This window comes from Thermobia domestica, chromosome 8 (assembly GCF_964235325.1).
Source record: "Thermobia domestica chromosome 8, izTheDome1.hap1.1, whole genome shotgun sequence".
NCBI lineage: Eukaryota > Metazoa > Arthropoda > Insecta > Zygentoma > Lepismatidae > Thermobia > Thermobia domestica.
The window spans coordinates 266868977-266888258 of NC_137461.1; the positions used below are offsets into that span (position 1 = coordinate 266868977).

General features: G+C 37.4%; 1 protein-coding gene across 1 annotated transcript in view; it reads left to right on the forward strand.

The window, feature by feature from the left end:
• The window catches only part of LOC145692014 (inter-alpha-trypsin inhibitor heavy chain H4-like), a 199556-nt gene that overhangs the window by 132015 nt on the left and 48259 nt on the right, over positions 1-19282 (forward strand). The window contains exons 7-8 of the mRNA XM_081767312.1: positions 3888-4088; positions 13191-13353. Coding sequence (XP_081623438.1) covers positions 3888-4088; positions 13191-13353 — 364 coding nt within the window. The remainder of the gene's footprint in view (positions 1-3887; positions 4089-13190; positions 13354-19282) is intronic.

Sequence of the window (19282 nt, forward strand, 5' to 3'; positions counted from 1 at the left end):
AGGAATCTTGTTTGGTTGCAAAGAAGGAAAGAAGACTCTGGTCAGGTAAAGATTTTATTGTACCCCTCATAAACCTAAAGGCAGGTAGTAGGTTTATTGCACCCTGCAATAAAAATAAACTCAGGTAAGGAAGGGTCGATCTTCCTTACCCTCGAGTGGCAGGATCATAAAACAAGCTGGTTGACAGGGGACAGGCCAATTGAAAAGGGATCTTTAAGCAGTAAAGGACCTCCTTCAAGCAATGGGAATCAAATTATCATTCGTTCTTCGTTCTTGCATAGTCCCTCCTCTTTCCTTTTATTATTGGTTCCTACAAGTTTTGGGTTGGAATAAAAAGTTGTAAATCCATTCTCCAAGTCTGGTTTTTCATTTGCTGGAGTCTTTCTATACAAGGTAAAAAGCTCCACCTCCTGCCTCAAAGCTCAAACAAGTTAGAACAGAAAGAACTACCTCTTACCAGGCTATATTCTCCTATCTCCTAAGAACCAAAAACTGCTTATAATTCATGCAAATTTCAACATAAATTAATACAAATTAACATACTTGATTAGATTTTCATCCTCTATTCAATCAATATGGTCTCTAGACATAATATAAATATTTTATCTACCTATCAATAAAAATATCAATAACCAATACTACAACACAACAAGGACACTTTGTTCTTTCAACTACCAGTTAAGAGGCAATCCCACACAACCTAGAATGATTTAAATATTTTACCTTTCCATCCTATTATCAAAAATTTCGTCTATCAAAACATTCAACCCTTGCGTACGTGCATCCAGTCACGTAGTCCTTCCAACGACATTCCTGTCCTGAATAAAAAATTAACATACAGCTGCGCTCCCTAAACAATTCCTTCTGTGTACATGCATCCAGTCACGTATGCACTCCAACGCCATTCCTGTCACAAAGGATAAAGGAAGCCGTCATGTCATTGACCCTAATTTATTACATATACACACATCTGCGGCATCCATTGTTCCCACCTGCGTACGTAAACCCTCAAGGATAAACCACATTCCTGTAAACAAAGACCTATTGTCAGAACCTACCCTAATTTGCATAACAATAAACGCTATGTACGTCCCACTTCTACTCCTTGAACAAGGGAATTCCTAGCATTCTTTCGTGCACCTGTGTCTCCTTCCTCCCACCCTTTCCAGGTAGTTTCTTCAAGTTCATTCACCTGTTCTTCACCGCTTCAGGGAAGAACAAAAAATTAAGAAACAAGTTTCTTTAGAGGCTGAGGAAGTTAACTTTGTATTCTCAACCATTTGTGTGTTTCCATCAAGTGTTTCCAACTTAGATATCAAATATATTACCAAAAATATTTTACAATAATTTTTATTGGATGATAACACTAAAGAATCACTAGAAATATGAAAAAATCACCAAATACTGTATAAAATTATCATAAAATCACTAGAAATATTAAAAAAATCACCAAAAAACAGTACAAAAATATCATAAAATCACCATAAATTGTATAAAATCACCATAAAGTATACCACAAAATAGGATAAGATTTATAAAAATTTAATAAACAGATCATTTTTATCGTAGGGGGTTAGCAACACTTTTCTGGACGTTTGCGGTCTCAACTACTGAAGTGACGCGGTACGTAAGTGATTAGCACATTCAATTTATATTTGTCGGACCCGGCTTCAAATCCTGGACAGGTTGAAACGTTTTCAAATATTTCAATTTCAATTTCAATACACAGGCCTATTCAGTGTGACAAGCAAGATCTTCTTCCCTCCAGAAAGAAAAAGAAGTTTAATGAGAAGAATTGGAGATGGTCTCTCAATGGAGGCAATAATTTACTAACTTAATTCAAGCAGTTGTTCTAGATTTGATATTTTCAGCTACTTTGATGCATTTTGTGTTTCATGCGTGGTCAGTATTTTTATTTCTATAAGCATACAGTATATAAAGAAATAATACATTACATACACAACTATATTGAGATTAATATATGGTGGTCTTTGGAAAAACACGATCTGCACCATAGAGATTCATCTTAGACTGGAGAACTGTTTCGTTAGTCACCTACTTTAGAATTTTACCTGCATAAACAATTTGAACAGGACTACGGACTACTGTCAGTGCCGTGAAATTTACGTGTAAATTGGGTTGCATCTGTACAGGCGTTCTCAAAACTGCAAATGACCTGGAGCCCAAGTAATGGAATTAGAGCACTTGCGGGCGGGAGATACTTTTGTAGTTCGTTGTAGGCTTGATTGGGAAACCATTGCTGGAGAAGGTAGAGGAATTATCAGCTTTACAATTCGTCGAATTCATAAAACGAGTCCAAAGTGACTGCAATTTTGTAACTGAAGTTATTACTGGAAATGAAAAGTCGGTATTTCGATATGACACAGACAGAAGAAAACAAAGCTCAGAGCGGTACACCAGTGAATCTCCGAATCCGTACAAAGCATGGTTTTAGAACTCCAAAGTGGAATTTATGTTGGTTGTATTCTCTGTCTAAAAGAAATCATTTCAAAAGGAATTATACTCTCCGAGATCACGACAAATGCAAGTTTGTATTTAGAAATCATCGAGAACTTGAAAAAAGACCTTTTGTGCATGTATCCTGAGATCGCGATAAAATGGATTCTGCCTGACAACAAATACGTCTCTCACTTTTATAGGGGTTGTGACCGGAAAAGCCTAACCACGCATTCTCAGCCAGCATAAAGTCCCAAACTCACTCTTTCGACTTACTTCTTCCTGTTTCCGAGGATAGAAAGCGTTTTTCTCTTTTCTTAAAAAATAGAGATCCTTTACCCGTGTTCAATCTTCTTTCTCGGTCGAAGCTATCTACTTTACGAGAAAAGTGCTCTCCCAACTTGTGCTAGAAAATATTTTGAACTATCAGAAAGGTTGCATCATAATTTGGAAATATTTGCAAGCAATGAGAATTAGATATTTCAGCTTTTGAATTTTCTCGAATTAATAAAAGAATCTGAACTTCAGAGTATGAGAGAATACGCCCGGACTCATATTTTACTGTTAGAAAAGAAGACTTAAGTAACTAACTCCATGGCCTATGGAACCCGCAGGTTTAATGCCGCGTTCACAAAAGCTTTTCAATGACTTCTATCCTTAGCCAACTGGGTCCAGTTTCTACTTTGCATTCCTATTTCTGCGAGATCCATCTTGATATTGTCCTCCCATCTGCGCCTTGGACTTCCTAATGTTCGTTTTCCGTTTGGTTTTGCAGTCAAAACTTTGAAAGCGTTTCTAATTTCTTCCACCCTAGCTACATGACCTGCCCACCTAAGCCTCCTAGATTTGATGATCCTAACAATGTTTGGTAAACCGTATAAATTATGTAGTTTCTCGTTATGAAGTTTCCGCTATTCCCCATTTCCGTTCCTCTTGGATCCGAATATTCGTCTCAGGATCTTGTTCTCAAATATGTTCAGTGTATCTTCTCCCCTCAGAGTAAGCGACCAATTTTCGCAACCAGTCAGAAAAACAGGCATGATTATCGTTTTATACATACAGTATCTTAAGCTTCAAATTCCTGGACAGAATTCGCGACGACAAGAGATTTTGAACTGAATAATATCACGGATTCCTTGTTTTTAATCGACATTTAATTTCTTCGTGAATATGATTTTCGTCTGTTAATATTGATCTATATTAACGTCAGATATATATATCCCTTCTCCCACTGCTTTACGTTGCACTGTCAAAATGAAATAAGAAAAGACTTCCCAGGCTTGAGCCTAATGTATGTTGAAAATTAGATTGAGATCGATTACGTGTTTCATGAGTTGTATAGTTTTTAAGTCACAAACATAGTTACTTTCAATTATATATAATTCTTAGAATATTTATAAAATTTTGTTTCTTTTTTCTGTTCTTTTCAGATAAGTGGAAATTATTTTGTTCACTTTTTTATGCCTCACAGTATTCCAACATTTGATAAGCATCTAATTATAATTATGGATGTAAGTGCGACGATGACAGCTGCAATGTTAACACAAATGAAGGAGACGGCAATAAAGCTACTGGAAAGTCTTCAACGTACGTCTTACTTTAGTATTATCAAATTTTCGACGTATGTTGTGGTAAGTATATTTATAAACAATGCCTAGGTATTATATAAATACTACTACTATATACAGGGGTAGACAAAAAAACTAACAGTTTTGGAAAAGTGTGAAAATCATACCTAGTATGGTGTGGGGCCTCCTTTTGCGTCCAAAGCAGCTTGGATCCGACGTCTATTGGACGTAAATAGCTCCTGAATCGTGGTGTGTGGAATTTTGCACCATCGTTCCTCCAAAACATGCTCCAGTTCCTTAAGGGATGCGGGTGGAGAAAATGAGACCCAACACGCCTTTTTAACTCAGACCAAAATGTCTCAATGATGTTCAGATCTGGTGATTGTGGGACTCAGAGGAAGTATGATAGCTCCTGGCTATGCTCCTCAAACCATGATTTCACCGTTTTTGCAACGTGACAGGTTGCCAAATCATCTTGGTAGATGCCATCACAATCAGGGAACAATATTTGGGCCATGGGTAAAACTTGGTCCCCCAAAATGTCCTCTTACGTCTTAGCATTCATCATTCCATGCAGCACTATGATGGAACCTGCAGAAAACTACGATATTACTGCCCATACTGAAACAGAACCACCACCATGATTACAGTTGGGAGCAAACAGTCTGTATCATAGGTATGTGATGGTGTCTCCACACGTAAACATGACCGGGTGTTGGAAACAAGGTGAAGGTCTATTCATCTGACCAGATTACGTGTTTCCACTGCTCATGAATCCACGCATTGTGGTCCTTCCACCATGGGATACGCCTCTTCGCATTTACTGCTGTGACCAGATGTTTGGCGATAACGGCCCTGTCATGAAGTTTCATGTATGAAGTTCCCGTCGCACTGGTTTCGATGAAACTGTGTTCTGTAGGCCGGAATTGAGTTCAGAAGTAATTTTCATTGCAGTGGTCTTCCTTCTAGCTGCTACATTCCGTTTTAATGCCCTACGGTCCCTAACTGACAGAATTGTCTTTCGACCACTGTTGTGGTTTGCAGACGTCATTTGCCCATGAATTGTGTATGCCATCCTGACATTGGACACAGTTCCTTTCGATACCCCCACAATGTTCACCACTGTTGCCACTGAAGCTTCAACGAGACGGGCACCAACGATCATGCCTCTTTGTAAGTCTGTCATGTCACCCATTTTACCGCACCACTTTCACACCACGACACTCACAGGTGAACTGATTACTGCTGACGGAAGAGGAAGGTCCACATGATACATTGGAAACAAACTGTGGAGGGACAAACTCACGTGTCTGTATGAATTGTTTTTAGATTTTTTGTCTACCCCCTGTATTACTATATACTACTAATATGCCTGGCTACTATATGTCTGGCTAATATATGTAACTAATAAACTCTTCACAAAGTAAAATTCACTGAAATATTCGCTGCAAACGTTTTCGAATTAATTATCCTTACAATGTTTAAAAAATATAATTATTTTTTTCTATTACGTTAACTTCGTAAGTGCACGAAACATGAGGTTTTTTTTCAGTTCCATTTCATCGAAAACAATATTCGTTAAAGAAAAAAATTAAAGGTAACACATACATTGCTTTTTTGTAACTGTTGTTAAGTATACAAGGGGAAAATGATCTAATGCTAATACAGATTTACAACTGAAGAAGTAAAGAAAAATTATGAGGAAATAGAAGAAATTATAGACAAGGAGAAGGGAGAGTATACGTAATTGTAACAGGAGATTGCAATGACCCTGTAGGAGAAAAAAAGGAAGATAGTGTCGTAGACAAATATGGTTAAGCGAGAGAAATGAAAGGGGAGATGGACTGATCAATTTCTGGAGACATAATTCACTAGTAAGTGGGAACATGTGGTTCGATCATTACAAGAGAAGGAAATCCTGAATGGACAGCCGAAGATGGACTAAGTTATCATTCAGAACAGGTATCTGAATAGTTTGAAGAACGCGAAGACCCGTCACCGTTCTGACAATTTTCTCTGATCATAACTTTGTGCTGCCCGAAGTGGAGTTTCACACAGAGTTTTACGTTTGCCTGTTGTTCTAACTTCCTGTCCATGATGAAATCACCGACATGATAACACGTCTGCTAATATTAGGCATGTATGTTGATACAGTTTTGTTCCATGCTTATGGTTATGCACGAGTAAATAGTTAAAAGTCCATAGCTGGTGAAAAACTCACCACAATATGTCAAGTATCCCCCAAAACACCAGAAAATATGCTGAACACGGAGTCTACGGAAACAAACTCCGTTATGATGTCATTGTATAGCAATGGATTTGCTACATTTTATAGGTATCGAAGAGTAGGATACCTGATGCTACTAAGTTTCATAAGGTTGATGCTTTATATATATATTTATCACAGTGAAGTCTACTTTGGAGGGTCGCATATGAATAGTTTGCATCATCGAGCCTGTAGACGACTAGACTATTATTAAAGTTTCTGATGCTTCTGTTATACACTGAGTGCTCACTGAATGGGAACCACCCCTCCACAGAAGAAAGTTTGGCCAGTAGCCGAGCTGATTATATTACCACCCCGACTGGCAATATTGCAGACAAAAAACACACTCGAGGCTACATGTTGGCAGACACCACACTGTTATAATGGGAGGTGGGCATCATTTATTCGCATTCCAATAGGAAATTACTATGGATACCCGAGCAATAGGTGCATCAAAACACAGACAGCACCACTTGTTGAATGTGCCTGACAGCCAAACAAACCATCAGTGTCCGAGCATTACGTGACCAATTCATGGTGGATGCACAACACCTATATCCGACGCAACTATACACCGTACACTAGCATGCTGGAAGTTTCACAGCGGACGACCTTCTTGTCACCAACGCCTTACGAATCTTCACTGTGAACTTCATAGCGCTTCGGCATAGGAATACGCTATTTGGACGGTGAATGATTGAAAAAGGATGTGTTGGTTCAATAAATCACCGTTTGTGCTACTCCTCTTGGACGGGTATGTGCAAGGGTGGCGCCAACAGCACGAAGCTACGAATCCCTTGTGCATGGTGTGTTCTGTACAGTCAGTTTGGGGCTGTGGTTTGGGGATGCTTCTGCTGACATGAACTTGGCCGTTGTTGTGCATGGACGACAGTGTGAAATCCGTTGTAGATTTGCAGGTGTTAGGGGACCACGTACATCCTACAATGAAATACTTCTACTGACAAGAAAATGGCATTTTCCAGGACGACAATGTGCTGTGCTGCCAAGCCAAGATTGTACTTGCTTGATTTAAGGAACATTCCACAGAGCTGCAGCATGTGAATAGTCCCCTAGCTCACCGGACCTTAATATTATAGAACATTTATATGATGTGGAACGTGCTCTTCGCACCATGACTCCTGGACCGACATCCTGTGAGCTCATTCTGGAATGCCATCAGGAATATATGGTGTCAGATTCCCATGGAAACATTTCAGTAACTACAAGAATCCATTCACGACCTGTCCAGGCCGTCATCTGAACAAAAGATGGACCGACAAATTTTAGTAATTCAGAGATTACTCAGTGTAAACTCGACTCACGTCTGTGACTCATTGATTAAATCCTCGCTGGCAGTTGGTAAAAGTTCGTCGCGTACCTATGTTCACGGAAATAGCGTAGCAGGTTGATTGGACTGTAACAGAGATTCAAGCACTCGTAGTAAGACCGTTGTTGGATCACAGTGCACTACTAACATACAGGAGATCGCAACCAGGGGAATGTGGAGAAGCATTGGCATCGACATCCTGAACCAGAAATCCAAGTCTACGAGTTATTGTTGATTCTTGATGATTCATAGAGATGGCGTGGCTGTAGCAACAACATATGCATATTGTGTTGAATTATTCATTTGTCTGTTTGCAGTATAGAGACCTTTTTCAGCACCGAGGTCATACGATACAAACTACAGTTCAACTTAGAATTCGAACCTCCAAATGTATTAAAATTAAAGGCTTTCCAACCGAAAATAGAACCCTTCGTCCCGTGCAGCAAAGGTATACGATTAACTACTAGACACGTTTAGAGGACTGCACTCTCACGTTACTGAGATTAATTATATATTTAATTTTTAAGAAGTTGGTTTAGTTATGTAATTCGATTAGCAGCTTAAACTGTTTACGACGAGCTTAATGTTCAGCAACTTCATATAGCGTAATTGCTAATCGATAACTCTATAACCAAGATTAATACAAATAACCTTGAATTCAGAAAACTTTTAACTTTATTTTTTATTTCGTTAGCTATACATGTATGGTGTCTTTAAGAGACCCTGTAAAAAATAGAGTTCCTCACATAACTCTACTCGGTGTTCGTATTATAGATCCACTGCTTTTTCTAATTATTTACAATGTTACTTTTATTTCTGAAAGTAATTACTTTGTTTAGGTGTACAGTGATTATAAGTTTCATCATATAACGTGTTGAAAAGTTAAATATTTAGGAGCTATTCATGCTGAGACAACTGAGTCCAAATTCACTTTTTGTCAATAAAAAATGGAAATCTTAGCTTCTTGTAAATAGGTAATGGAAATAATCGGTATATGGTAACTCTGGTCGTATTATGCTGGCAAAATCGACGAAATATGTTGGAAATCAATTTTCTGTTCCATTAAGGATAGAGCTTGTGGAAATGGAAGTTGTTTTCTACTTGGAAGCAGCATAATAGTAGTATGTGCATAATAAAAGACTGTTCTTTTGCATATGCAAATTTTTGTGTTGCTAATGTACAAGTATTACAAGTTCAGTGCCTTTTGTTTGTTACTTTTATTTGTAAATATATACCGTCTCCTTTAGCCTAACCAGGATAACCGTTAGGTCATTTTCGTTCACTGTACTGTGTCTTCCCACACCAATATTAACACGAAGTACTCACAAAAGGAAATAGTTGTTAAAGGTATCGTAAATATAATCGGAAGAGACAATTGGAAGATTTGAATTTGTATGGAGAATACATGCTACCATTCTATTCAATCTTTATGACGTAGCATCAAATCAAGCTCAGTTGACAGCATATCGCCAACTCACTTACCTTTACCTACTCTCGTTGCTGCAAGTCTTTAAGGTCGTTGCTGCAGGTCTTTAAGTCATAATCTTTTGGGCTTAATATTATGTGGTGACCCTAGCATTGTAGCGAAAGTTGAATTGTATCAAGTTGTCAACAAACAGGCAGTAAATGACTTTTAAGTTTGTCTAGACTATGAAAGGTCACCCATCCTCACCTCATTTAATTTATCGTTAGTACAATGTCGAAAGCTCCCAGGTGCTAGGTGGCCATGGTAACTGCAAATACGACCTAGCTATTTTTACGTTAGTAATCTCAGTTATTACCAACAGGTTGTTCTGATTTTTATGAGTATGCTAATATAAAAAAAAAGTTACAACAAAATCTTCATAAAATTCACTGTCTCCAATTTAGCATAAACCTTCATCCATCTAGAAAAATGGATAATCGGCATTTCTGTGCTCAAATTACAGGATATGTGAATGGATATAAAATTCGCATTGTTAATGTAAAACTTCACTTTTATTGTCTTGAATTACTGTTACTGTGAATTTAAGGGATATCTGTTGACTGAAGCAAGGTTGTAATTTTTGTGCCAGTAATTACATGTAGCCTTACTTATTATATTGGATTTTGATTCTTTTACTGCGTAGCACCTAGGCCAGAAAAAAATTAGAGTCCTGCCCTAATCTAATTTCACATTCATGAGGTTGAAGGCATCTCAGATAAAGTGAGTTGTTGAGAATGAATAGTTATAATTGAAATAAATATATTTGCCTTCTTCTTCCTGTCTAAGCCTTTGTAGTGGATTTTTGTTTGGATAATTGGAAATAAGTATTCTGAGAAAACACAGTCTTAACGTATTTGAAGTATCGTGAGAAACAAATTAGGGTGTACTTCATAGTCTAGACAAACTTAAAAGTCATTTACTGCCTGCTTGTTGACAACTTGATACAGTTCAACTTTCGCTACAATGCTAGGGTCACCACATAATATTAAGCCCAAAAGATTATGACTTAAAGACCTGCAGCAACGACCTTAAAGACCTGCAGCAACGAGAGTAGGCCTAACAGTGGGAAGTGGTTGGCTAGCCACAGCCAAAATTCTTCCTACGTTGTACTGTTCTCTTTACCGAGCATTAGCCAACAAACTCGATTGTCAACGTTGCTTATATGTTGTATTAGGTCACATTGTTGAACATTTGCCTAGTAACCCAATTGCCAAGTGTGGTCATATGAGATAATTGATCACTTTTGCCCAACATTTGCCAACCGAGTCAATTGCCAACTTTACTCCTATATTGTAATTAGTCGCTTTGCCAAGCATTTGCAAATAAACTCAATTGCACATGCTGGTCATATATTGTAACTGGTCACTTTTTGGAACATGTATCTACAAACTCAATTGCCAACTTTGGTTCTAAGTTGCAATTGGTCGCTTTGCCGTGCATTTGCAAAAAACTCAGTTGACAACGTTGGTCATATGTTGTAACTGGTTGCTTTGTCGAGCTTTCTTTGCCAACAGAAGCAATTGCCAGCGTTGTTCCTACGTTGTAGTTTGTCACTTTGACGAGCATTGCCAATAAATTTGATTGCCAACGCTGGCCATATGTTGTAATGGGTTGCTTTCGCCCAGCATTTGGCAACAGAATCAATTGTCAATGTTGGCACTACGTTTAATTGACTGCGCTTGCCGAGCATTTGCCGACCAATTCAATTGCCAGCGTTGGACCTATGTTATATTTGATCGCTTTTGTTCAGCATTTGCCAACCGAATCAATATCCAACATTTTAATACGTGTAATTGGCCACTTTTGCCCAACACTTGTCAACCTTACCAATACTTAACGTTGGCTCTACGTTATAATTTGTAGCTTTAGCCAAGCATTTGTAAACAAAGTCAATTGCTTACGTCTGTTGTATGATGTAATTGGTCGCTTTTGCCCAGCTTTTGCCAACAGATACAATTGGCAACTTTGACCCTATTTTGTAATTGTTCCCTTTCCGAGCCGTTGAAAAGAAACTCAATGCCCAGCGTAGATGATATATTGTAATTAGTCACCTTGTTGAGCTTTTGTCTACAAACTCAATTGCCAACGTTGGTCATATGTTGTAATTGGCCGCTTTTGCCCCAACATTTGCCAACAGTAAATTCTCAAATTTGACGCTACGCTACGCATGCTGACGATTGGTAGCTTGGCCGAGCATTTGCCTGCAAACTTAATTGCCAACCTTGGACATGTGTTGTAATTGGTCGTTATTGCCCAGCATTTGCCAACAGAAGCAATTTCTAACGTTGCCTCTAAGTTGTAAATGGACGCTTTGTCGAGCATTTGTCAATAAATTTAACTGTCAACGCTGGCCATATGTTGTAATTGGTTTCTTTTACCCAGAATTTGCCAACCGAGTCAACAGCCAACGTTGGTCATACATTGTAATTGGTCACTTTTGCCCAACACCTGTCAACCGAGACAATAGTCAGCGTTGGCCCTACGTTATAATTTGTCGCTTTTGAAGAGCATTTACCTACAAACTCAATCGCCAACGTTGGTCATGTGTTGTAATTGGTCACTTTGTTGAACATTTACTTTCAGTGAATTGCCAACGTTGGTCGTATTTTGTAATTTGTCGCTTCAGCCCAGCGTTTGCCAACAGAAGCAATTGCCAACGTTTGCCCTACGTTTAATTGACCGATTTTACACTGCAGTTGAAAACCGAGTAATTAGCCAACGTTGGTCATACATTGTAATTGCTCGCTTTTGGTTAAAACATATGAACCGATGCAATAGTCAAAATTGGTCCTGCGTTATAAATTGCCGCTTTTGTCGAGCATTTGCAAACACACTTGCCATTGTCAATTTGATCATATGTTGTAATTGCTCACTTTGTCGAACATTTGCCTACAAATGCAATCAGTAATGTTGGTCGTATGTTGTAATTTGGAGCTTTTGCCAAGCATTTGCCAACAGATGAAATTTCCAACGTTAGTCCTACGTTGTAATTGGCCGCTTTATAGACCATTTGTCTATAAACTCAATTGCCAACGTTGGTCATATATGATAATTGGTCACTTTGTCGAACATTTGCCTACAAACTCAATTGCCAATGTTGGTCATATGTTGTAATTGATCAATTTTGCTATTCTTGTGCCAACTGAGTCAATTGCCAACGTTGGCTCTACCTTGTAATTGGTCGCTTTGCCGAGCATTTCCCAAAAAAATTAATTGATAACGTTGGTCGTATGTTGTAATTGGTTGCTTTTTACTCAAAATTTGCTAACCAAGTCAATTGATAACATTTTCCCTACGTTATAATTGGTCATTTTGCCGAGCATTTGCCAACTATCTGAATTGCCAACGTTGGCCCTACGTTATAATTAGTCACTTTTGCAATTTATTTACCAACCAAGTCAACTACAAACGTTACCCCTACGAAGAAAGTCAAGTTGTGATTGTAAGTGCGACCTCGAAACTGTTGAGTAAAGAATGGCAAGGTGTTGATTGGTCTACATGGTACTTTAAAGTATATTGCGTCAACGTTCTATTTTTAAACTTTTCTCTGTTATTACGTAGAACCTACAAAGAGTGCCTGGGTACATAGTTATCATTCCTTGCATATTACATTGCACTTATCTCTCCAGGAATCACGATACAATAAATCGAACCACAACACTTTGAGGCACATGAAGATGAAATAATACCGGTTGCGTCATAAACTAGAAAATCAATTCGATGTTCACTAGCCAGTCGGAAACGCATTGGTCTTTCCATGTAAGAAGTTACTTGACTTAGGGTTTTATTCCGTACCAGAAGTTGCAAACATTGTATAGCGTAATGCAACGCAACACTATGTTAAAATGAATTATAACACCGACGCCATTTATCGCAAAGTAAAACACAGATTTGCCGTTGCTTTGACACAAATCGTCTCGTAATGAGTTCCATATTTGAACACCAAATCTAGAGAACATGATGTTCTTACAAATTTCCAATAAATAGGCACTGGAAATATATGTAATTGTAGATGGAGCTCATATGGAAAACTGTTTATATAACATTGAACGTTATATAATGCCTTAATATTATGAACTGACTTTTTTGTTTTAATATTATCTTTAGGAATGGGATCCTTTATTCCTTGATGATATAGATTCAGGACTTTACTCGTATCCCTGTCCAGACCCAGCTACTGGTAACCCATCATATCCCAATATTTATCCAGCGCATGGAGATTTTATAGAAAAAGCAAAGGATTATGTTGAAATGCTTGAAATTGAGAAAGGTTTGCTTTATTACTTATTTGTTCTTACATTTTAAAATAGAAAATATTATATCACACTGTATTTATTTAGGTATCATGTAATAGCTTAATTGATTTTTTTTTTGGAATCTAATATTTCCTTTTAACATCGATGTCGTATGGGACGTGGATCGACAGTAAAACTTCCTGTTCTAACTACATGAACTCGCATCGGAAATCGAACGTATGTCTCCTGTGTAACAGTTGCATGCACTAAGCATTATCCTTATCACCTTATTTGTAATTTATGTCCTACCCAAGCAGTAAGGCTATGTATGCAGGATGTTATATTATCGAGAATTGAACCTAGTATTTTATGTACCAAGGGCATGATTGGTAATCTTTAGAGTAACACAGCCACGAAGACAGCAGCAATTACGTGATATCACTGATCACAGAATTTCCAATCTCTTCCTTTTAGAATATTTAAGGTGTTAATTTTTGAAAATGTCGCCCATAAAAAAGTAATAAATAACACTTTCTGATCAGCTTAAGATACACACTTATTTATTACTAATTTTCAATCACTTAACGATAACGACAACAACTTTATGAAGACAATGTGAGGTGATTGAGCCTGTAACACTTTATTTTAGTTTTAATAATTAAGTGTATTAAACTGCTGTCAGTAAGTGTTTGTTATTTATGTAATAAGTTCCAGAGTCATAATGGATAGAGAGAAATATATATATATAGGGTTTGTCCGGAAAGTAATAGGACTGAGTCGATTTTAAAAAATTATTGAGCCAATCGTTACAATTCTTTAAAAACTTTCAAAATAGGCTCCTTCTGCGTCGATGCAGCGCTGCCAGCGCGATTTCCAAGCATTGAAGGTTTCACGGAACTCATTCTCCGGAATAGCCTTGAGAGTCGCGGTGCAAGCTGCTTGGATCCCCTCTGTCGTCTCAAAATGCTTGCCTTTCATCGGGCGTTTCAGGCGAGGAAACAAGAAGAAGTCCGGGGGGCCACATCTAGGCTGTAGGGCGGCTGCGGAAGCGTTGGGATGCCGGCCTTGGTCAGGTAGCTGTTCACATGAAAGGCGGTGTGAGCCGGGGCGTTATCGTGGTGCAGCTTCCAGTCGGCTCCGATGTCTGATCGGACCCGATTGACCCTTCGTTTGAGTCTCTTGAGCACTTCCACGTAAAACTTGGCGTTGACGGTTTGTCCAGGAGGAACAAATTCATGGTGGACGATGCCTTTGATGTCAAGAAAGGCAATGAGCATCGTTTTCACTTTGGATTTGCTCATTCTTTCCTTTTTTGGGCGAGGAGACGCCGGCGTGTGCCACTCGGAAGATTGCCTCTTTGTCTCGGGATCATATTCAAAGATCAATGATTCGTCACCTGTGATTACGTTATTCAAAAATTGGGGGTCACTTTCACACATGTTCAAATTTTCTTGGCACAATTCCACTCGCCGCAATTTCTGGTCGTCAGTGAGCACTTTTGGGACAATCTTCGCGAACACCTTGCGCATGTTCAAATGCTTCTTCACAATTTCATGAACCACAGGTTTTGGTAAATTTAACATCTGGGCAATTAAACGAATACTTAGTCGACGGTCTGAGTTCAAAACTTCGCGCACACGAGTCACATTGTCGGTGTTTGTCGAAGTCGAAGGTCTTCCGGCACGGTCTTCATCGGTGACCTCTTCCCGGCCCTCCGAAAAGGCTTTGTGCCACCGAAACACACCACTTCTTGCTAAAGCATCATGTGGGTAAGCCTGCTTGATCATATCAAACGTCTCTTCGCAGATTTACCGAGTTTAACACAGAATTTAATCGCGTACCTCTGCTCTAACGAACGCTGCATTTTCGGCTTGCACCACTCACAGAAACACGTTACGCGAAAAAGCCTGTCATGACTCTCCGTGTGCTCGGAGACAACTGACCAGTTGCTCGTTCGTTAGCTAGGAACGCCCTCTACCGGATCCAGTCGGTGCACGCACGCTCCGAAGTACAGTCATGGCGGAATAAAATCAGTTCTATTACTTCCCGGATAAACCCTGTACATACATATATATATATATATATATATATATATATATATATATATATATAGAGAGAGAGAGAGAGAGAGAGAGAGAGATAGATAGGTAAATACCATTCCAATTTATAAGAAGATATTCACATGAAAGTTCCTTCTGTTTAGCAGGTGGTTCCACTAAACGAATCTACAGTGTTGTAATCATTAGATATGAGTCAAGTATTTTCACAGTGACATGTGTTTTTTAGAACTGCCTTAATAAAGTATAACATTTTTTTAAAAACTGAGCTCCAATATTTTATTATTTAAATGGTTCAATATCCTCGCAATTATGTGTCCGAAGAACTTGTAACTTCGCATTTTCTTGTCGATTACCCCGGCATCGACAATATTACAAGCTTCCGGACGACCTGCACTTTTTCCTACGTGACGACACATGTTTTCTCCACGGACTGCTGTTATTTTCGCAAGAGCACCAGGTTTTGCATGTCATTTAATTTTGATCCGTGTGTGGATATTTCTTCTTATATTTTAATTCACTTATTGCTAGTTTTATTTTTTTCTTATTTCGTTAGATTTGTTTTTATGATTAGCGTATGTGTGCAAAGAGACCTCGTTGTTGGTACACCCACAAAATCTCTCACTCTACCTCTGAAAATAGAAACCCCAGTTTCCATAGTTGATTTTAATTCTTTTTCCTTCATTTATATATAAAATATATAAAGAGGTTCAAGAAGAAGTAGATAGCCAGTAGAGAAAAAGATAATGACTGTTCATAGGTATTTTCTTAATTATTAACCTTCCTGTTTACTAACTCTGATGGAGGTATAGCTAGAATCAACAACCATTACGTGGATAAGAAAGTTTATTTGGAGTAAATTATGTGAACTTGTATCAATCTTGAATCGCCAGCTTATTTATTATATGTTTCAGCTCGTTATTTAATTAATTGCCTTTATTATTATAAACTGCTTACCCTTACGTTTTTCCTTTATCTCAAATTATGGCTAATAAATTTATTAAAGTAAAATTTTGGCTAGCGTTTAAGGAGGATATCAACCACACAGTGCATACATGATTGAACTGTGCTAATCTAACAAAACAATAACAATACGTAGGATGTAAATTTGATGAAAATTGAATCATCAACGCGTTACAATAAAATATAATATTTATTAACAAGATCGTAAACTATACTGTAAGTCTGTATAACATATAAATATATAATAAAATAAGAAGAAAAAAGCGACAACGTAGATTTACTGAATGTGTGGGCCCTGTTCACAATGATATTAAGTTAATATAACATGCTCAAAAGATAATAAAATGATCCGACAGAAATACCTCCTTCATTTCAGAAGCAACTATTCTAAACTTAAATCCTAAAAAAGTGATACGGCGATTGTCGTTTTATTTCTGAAAAGTACACATGATGTCGTCTTATATCAGCGTCTTTTAAGCAGAACGTTATTCAATTTGTGACCTCCATTATTGATATAAAGTGAGAAGCGCAATGCACGCTCCGTTGTTACCGGCAGTGACAATTTCTCACAAGCTTTCTTTGGGGGATGCTTTAGGAAAATTCTGGCAATCCACATTGAGCACGATCAGATATATTTTCCCGGGAGGAGTTTTGTGACTCCGGAGGGGACATTTTCTCCCGAGCCACATCCTGAAATCATCATCATCACTACTTACCGGCGATCCGACATTTTTTTAAATAAACTAATCGTTACAAAGGCAAACATTTACTCTTGACGACGCTAAGATTTATAGTGTCTACCATGTCATTGGGAAAATATTGAGTCTGTTTTTGAAGAGATTATCAAAAATCATGTGTCGCCAATAACAATGTAAGGGCATTTCTCATTCGCTTAGTGCTTTGCATTAATAATGAAGACCATTTGTTTCCCATAGTATAACAGGTTTCAGCTGCTCTTCCGGCTGAAACTAGGTTACGTGAGTGGAGACTGACGCCGCCACTCAAGGAAGTTGGATACTACGAACTGCTAACAGCAAGAACGAATGAAATTGTTCAGAGTCTGAGAGAATTAGCCAATGATACGATTAGATACTGCCAGTAGCAGACGATGCAGTTAGTTACGACTGTAGTCGACAGTATCGCTGATATCACTTATTTTGCATTGTGGGAAAGATTTGAATTTCAATTGGGTACATATGAGTGTTGCATCAGGGTGATCAGTAATTCCTTTGAGTGGCGTTTTGTTTAAAAAAACATTAACATAAAACAACAATTGAAATAAATAAGACAATTGCCATTAGTGGGTTTTCTAGAGGTATCCCGTGTGCAATTTAATGGTAGAGTATTGAGGGTGGTATCATTTTGTTACTCATAAGGTAGAGAATGAGAAAAGTGACGGCTATCATGTCAGACCCGCGACTGGGAGGGTAAGGATGTGAGGGAAATGATGAGTCATCGCTCGCTTAACCCCTTATAACTTCGATCGTAATCATTCGATTTTAATTTTCTTTTTTTCTTTTTTTAAAGAAAGGTCTAAGTACGTTCCACAATTATGTTATTAATATCTTCTACGTAAATGTAGCCGTTTTGGTTAAAATTTAAAAAAAGTTTTTTCCTAAACAATTCGAGCACGAAATACGAATAAATTCTTCGAGCATGAAATACGAATAAATTCTTCGAGCATGAAATACTAATAAATTTTTATTCTCAAAATTGTTGTTATATAAAATGCCAGGAAAAGAAAAGTATTGAAAGTCAATATTTCACTCAAGAGAAGCAATTAATATATTTTAATTATCATTATACAGATTCCACGGATTTATTACATTATTTGATCCATATTAATATTAATTCTATAAATGTTAATAAGTATTTTAGAAAAAATATTTTAATTATCATGGTAACTCCCATCATGTGTTTTCTAATTATATTTATTTACTGAAAAGTAAAGGATTCTCTTCTTGTGGTGTGAATCCACACCTTAGTCATCGGGACACTTCCAGGATCCGAAGTTGCCCTTCTTACTTCAAACTTCATAACATTAAGTCTTCTTAATATTTTAATATACACTACACTACACCGTGACACCACACTCAGTATGAACTAAGAAAAAACAAGATATAGTTAAAAGGGAGACATAGGAAACACAAACGTTTCTTGATATCCGTCCATTCTTTCACGTCACAGGGATTTTACGTTGTTACGGACGGACAGGTTCTCGAAAGAATAGAATAAGAAGTGACATAAAAAAGGCTTTCCGTTAATCGAGTTATGACAGCGCACAGTTTCTTCTTGTTTCACGAGAGTTTATTATCTTTCGCATTATACTAGTAACAGGTTCCATATCGGCATAGTCCACTTTATAACGATATTTCTGGTTCCTAAATGTTAATATTCAGCCATTAAACACACAAAATTACTATTTTGCACATTTTGTTTAATTATAACAAAGGAGAAGAGTACAATTTACTTCCACACAAATGTCTAAGATGTCTGCTTAACTAACTGAATAATTCTATTTATTTCTGTTGTCATGACGACGACATCAATCTTAGATTACCTAAAAACATTTGAACATTTTTATATATTGACATTATAAATATGTTATTTCTTTTTCTTTCTCTTCTTCTATTAACAGAATCTGCCTAGTATATATTTGAAATACATTATGGCCCAAAATTACAAGTAAAAATACAATTGTTACAAGTAAAATATACAGCATACTGTTGTATATTATGGCGCTCGACAGACTTTTCTTTTTATTCAATTAACCAATAAAAGGAAAAAAAACTCTGGACCGTTAACTTTTACATACCTTTTGAGTGCACCTTGCATATACAATATATTTCATATCATAACTCACATATATTTCATTGTTTTACACAGAAACATTATTATAAATTATATTTCTTCATAATTAATTCCATAATCGTTGATTACAATG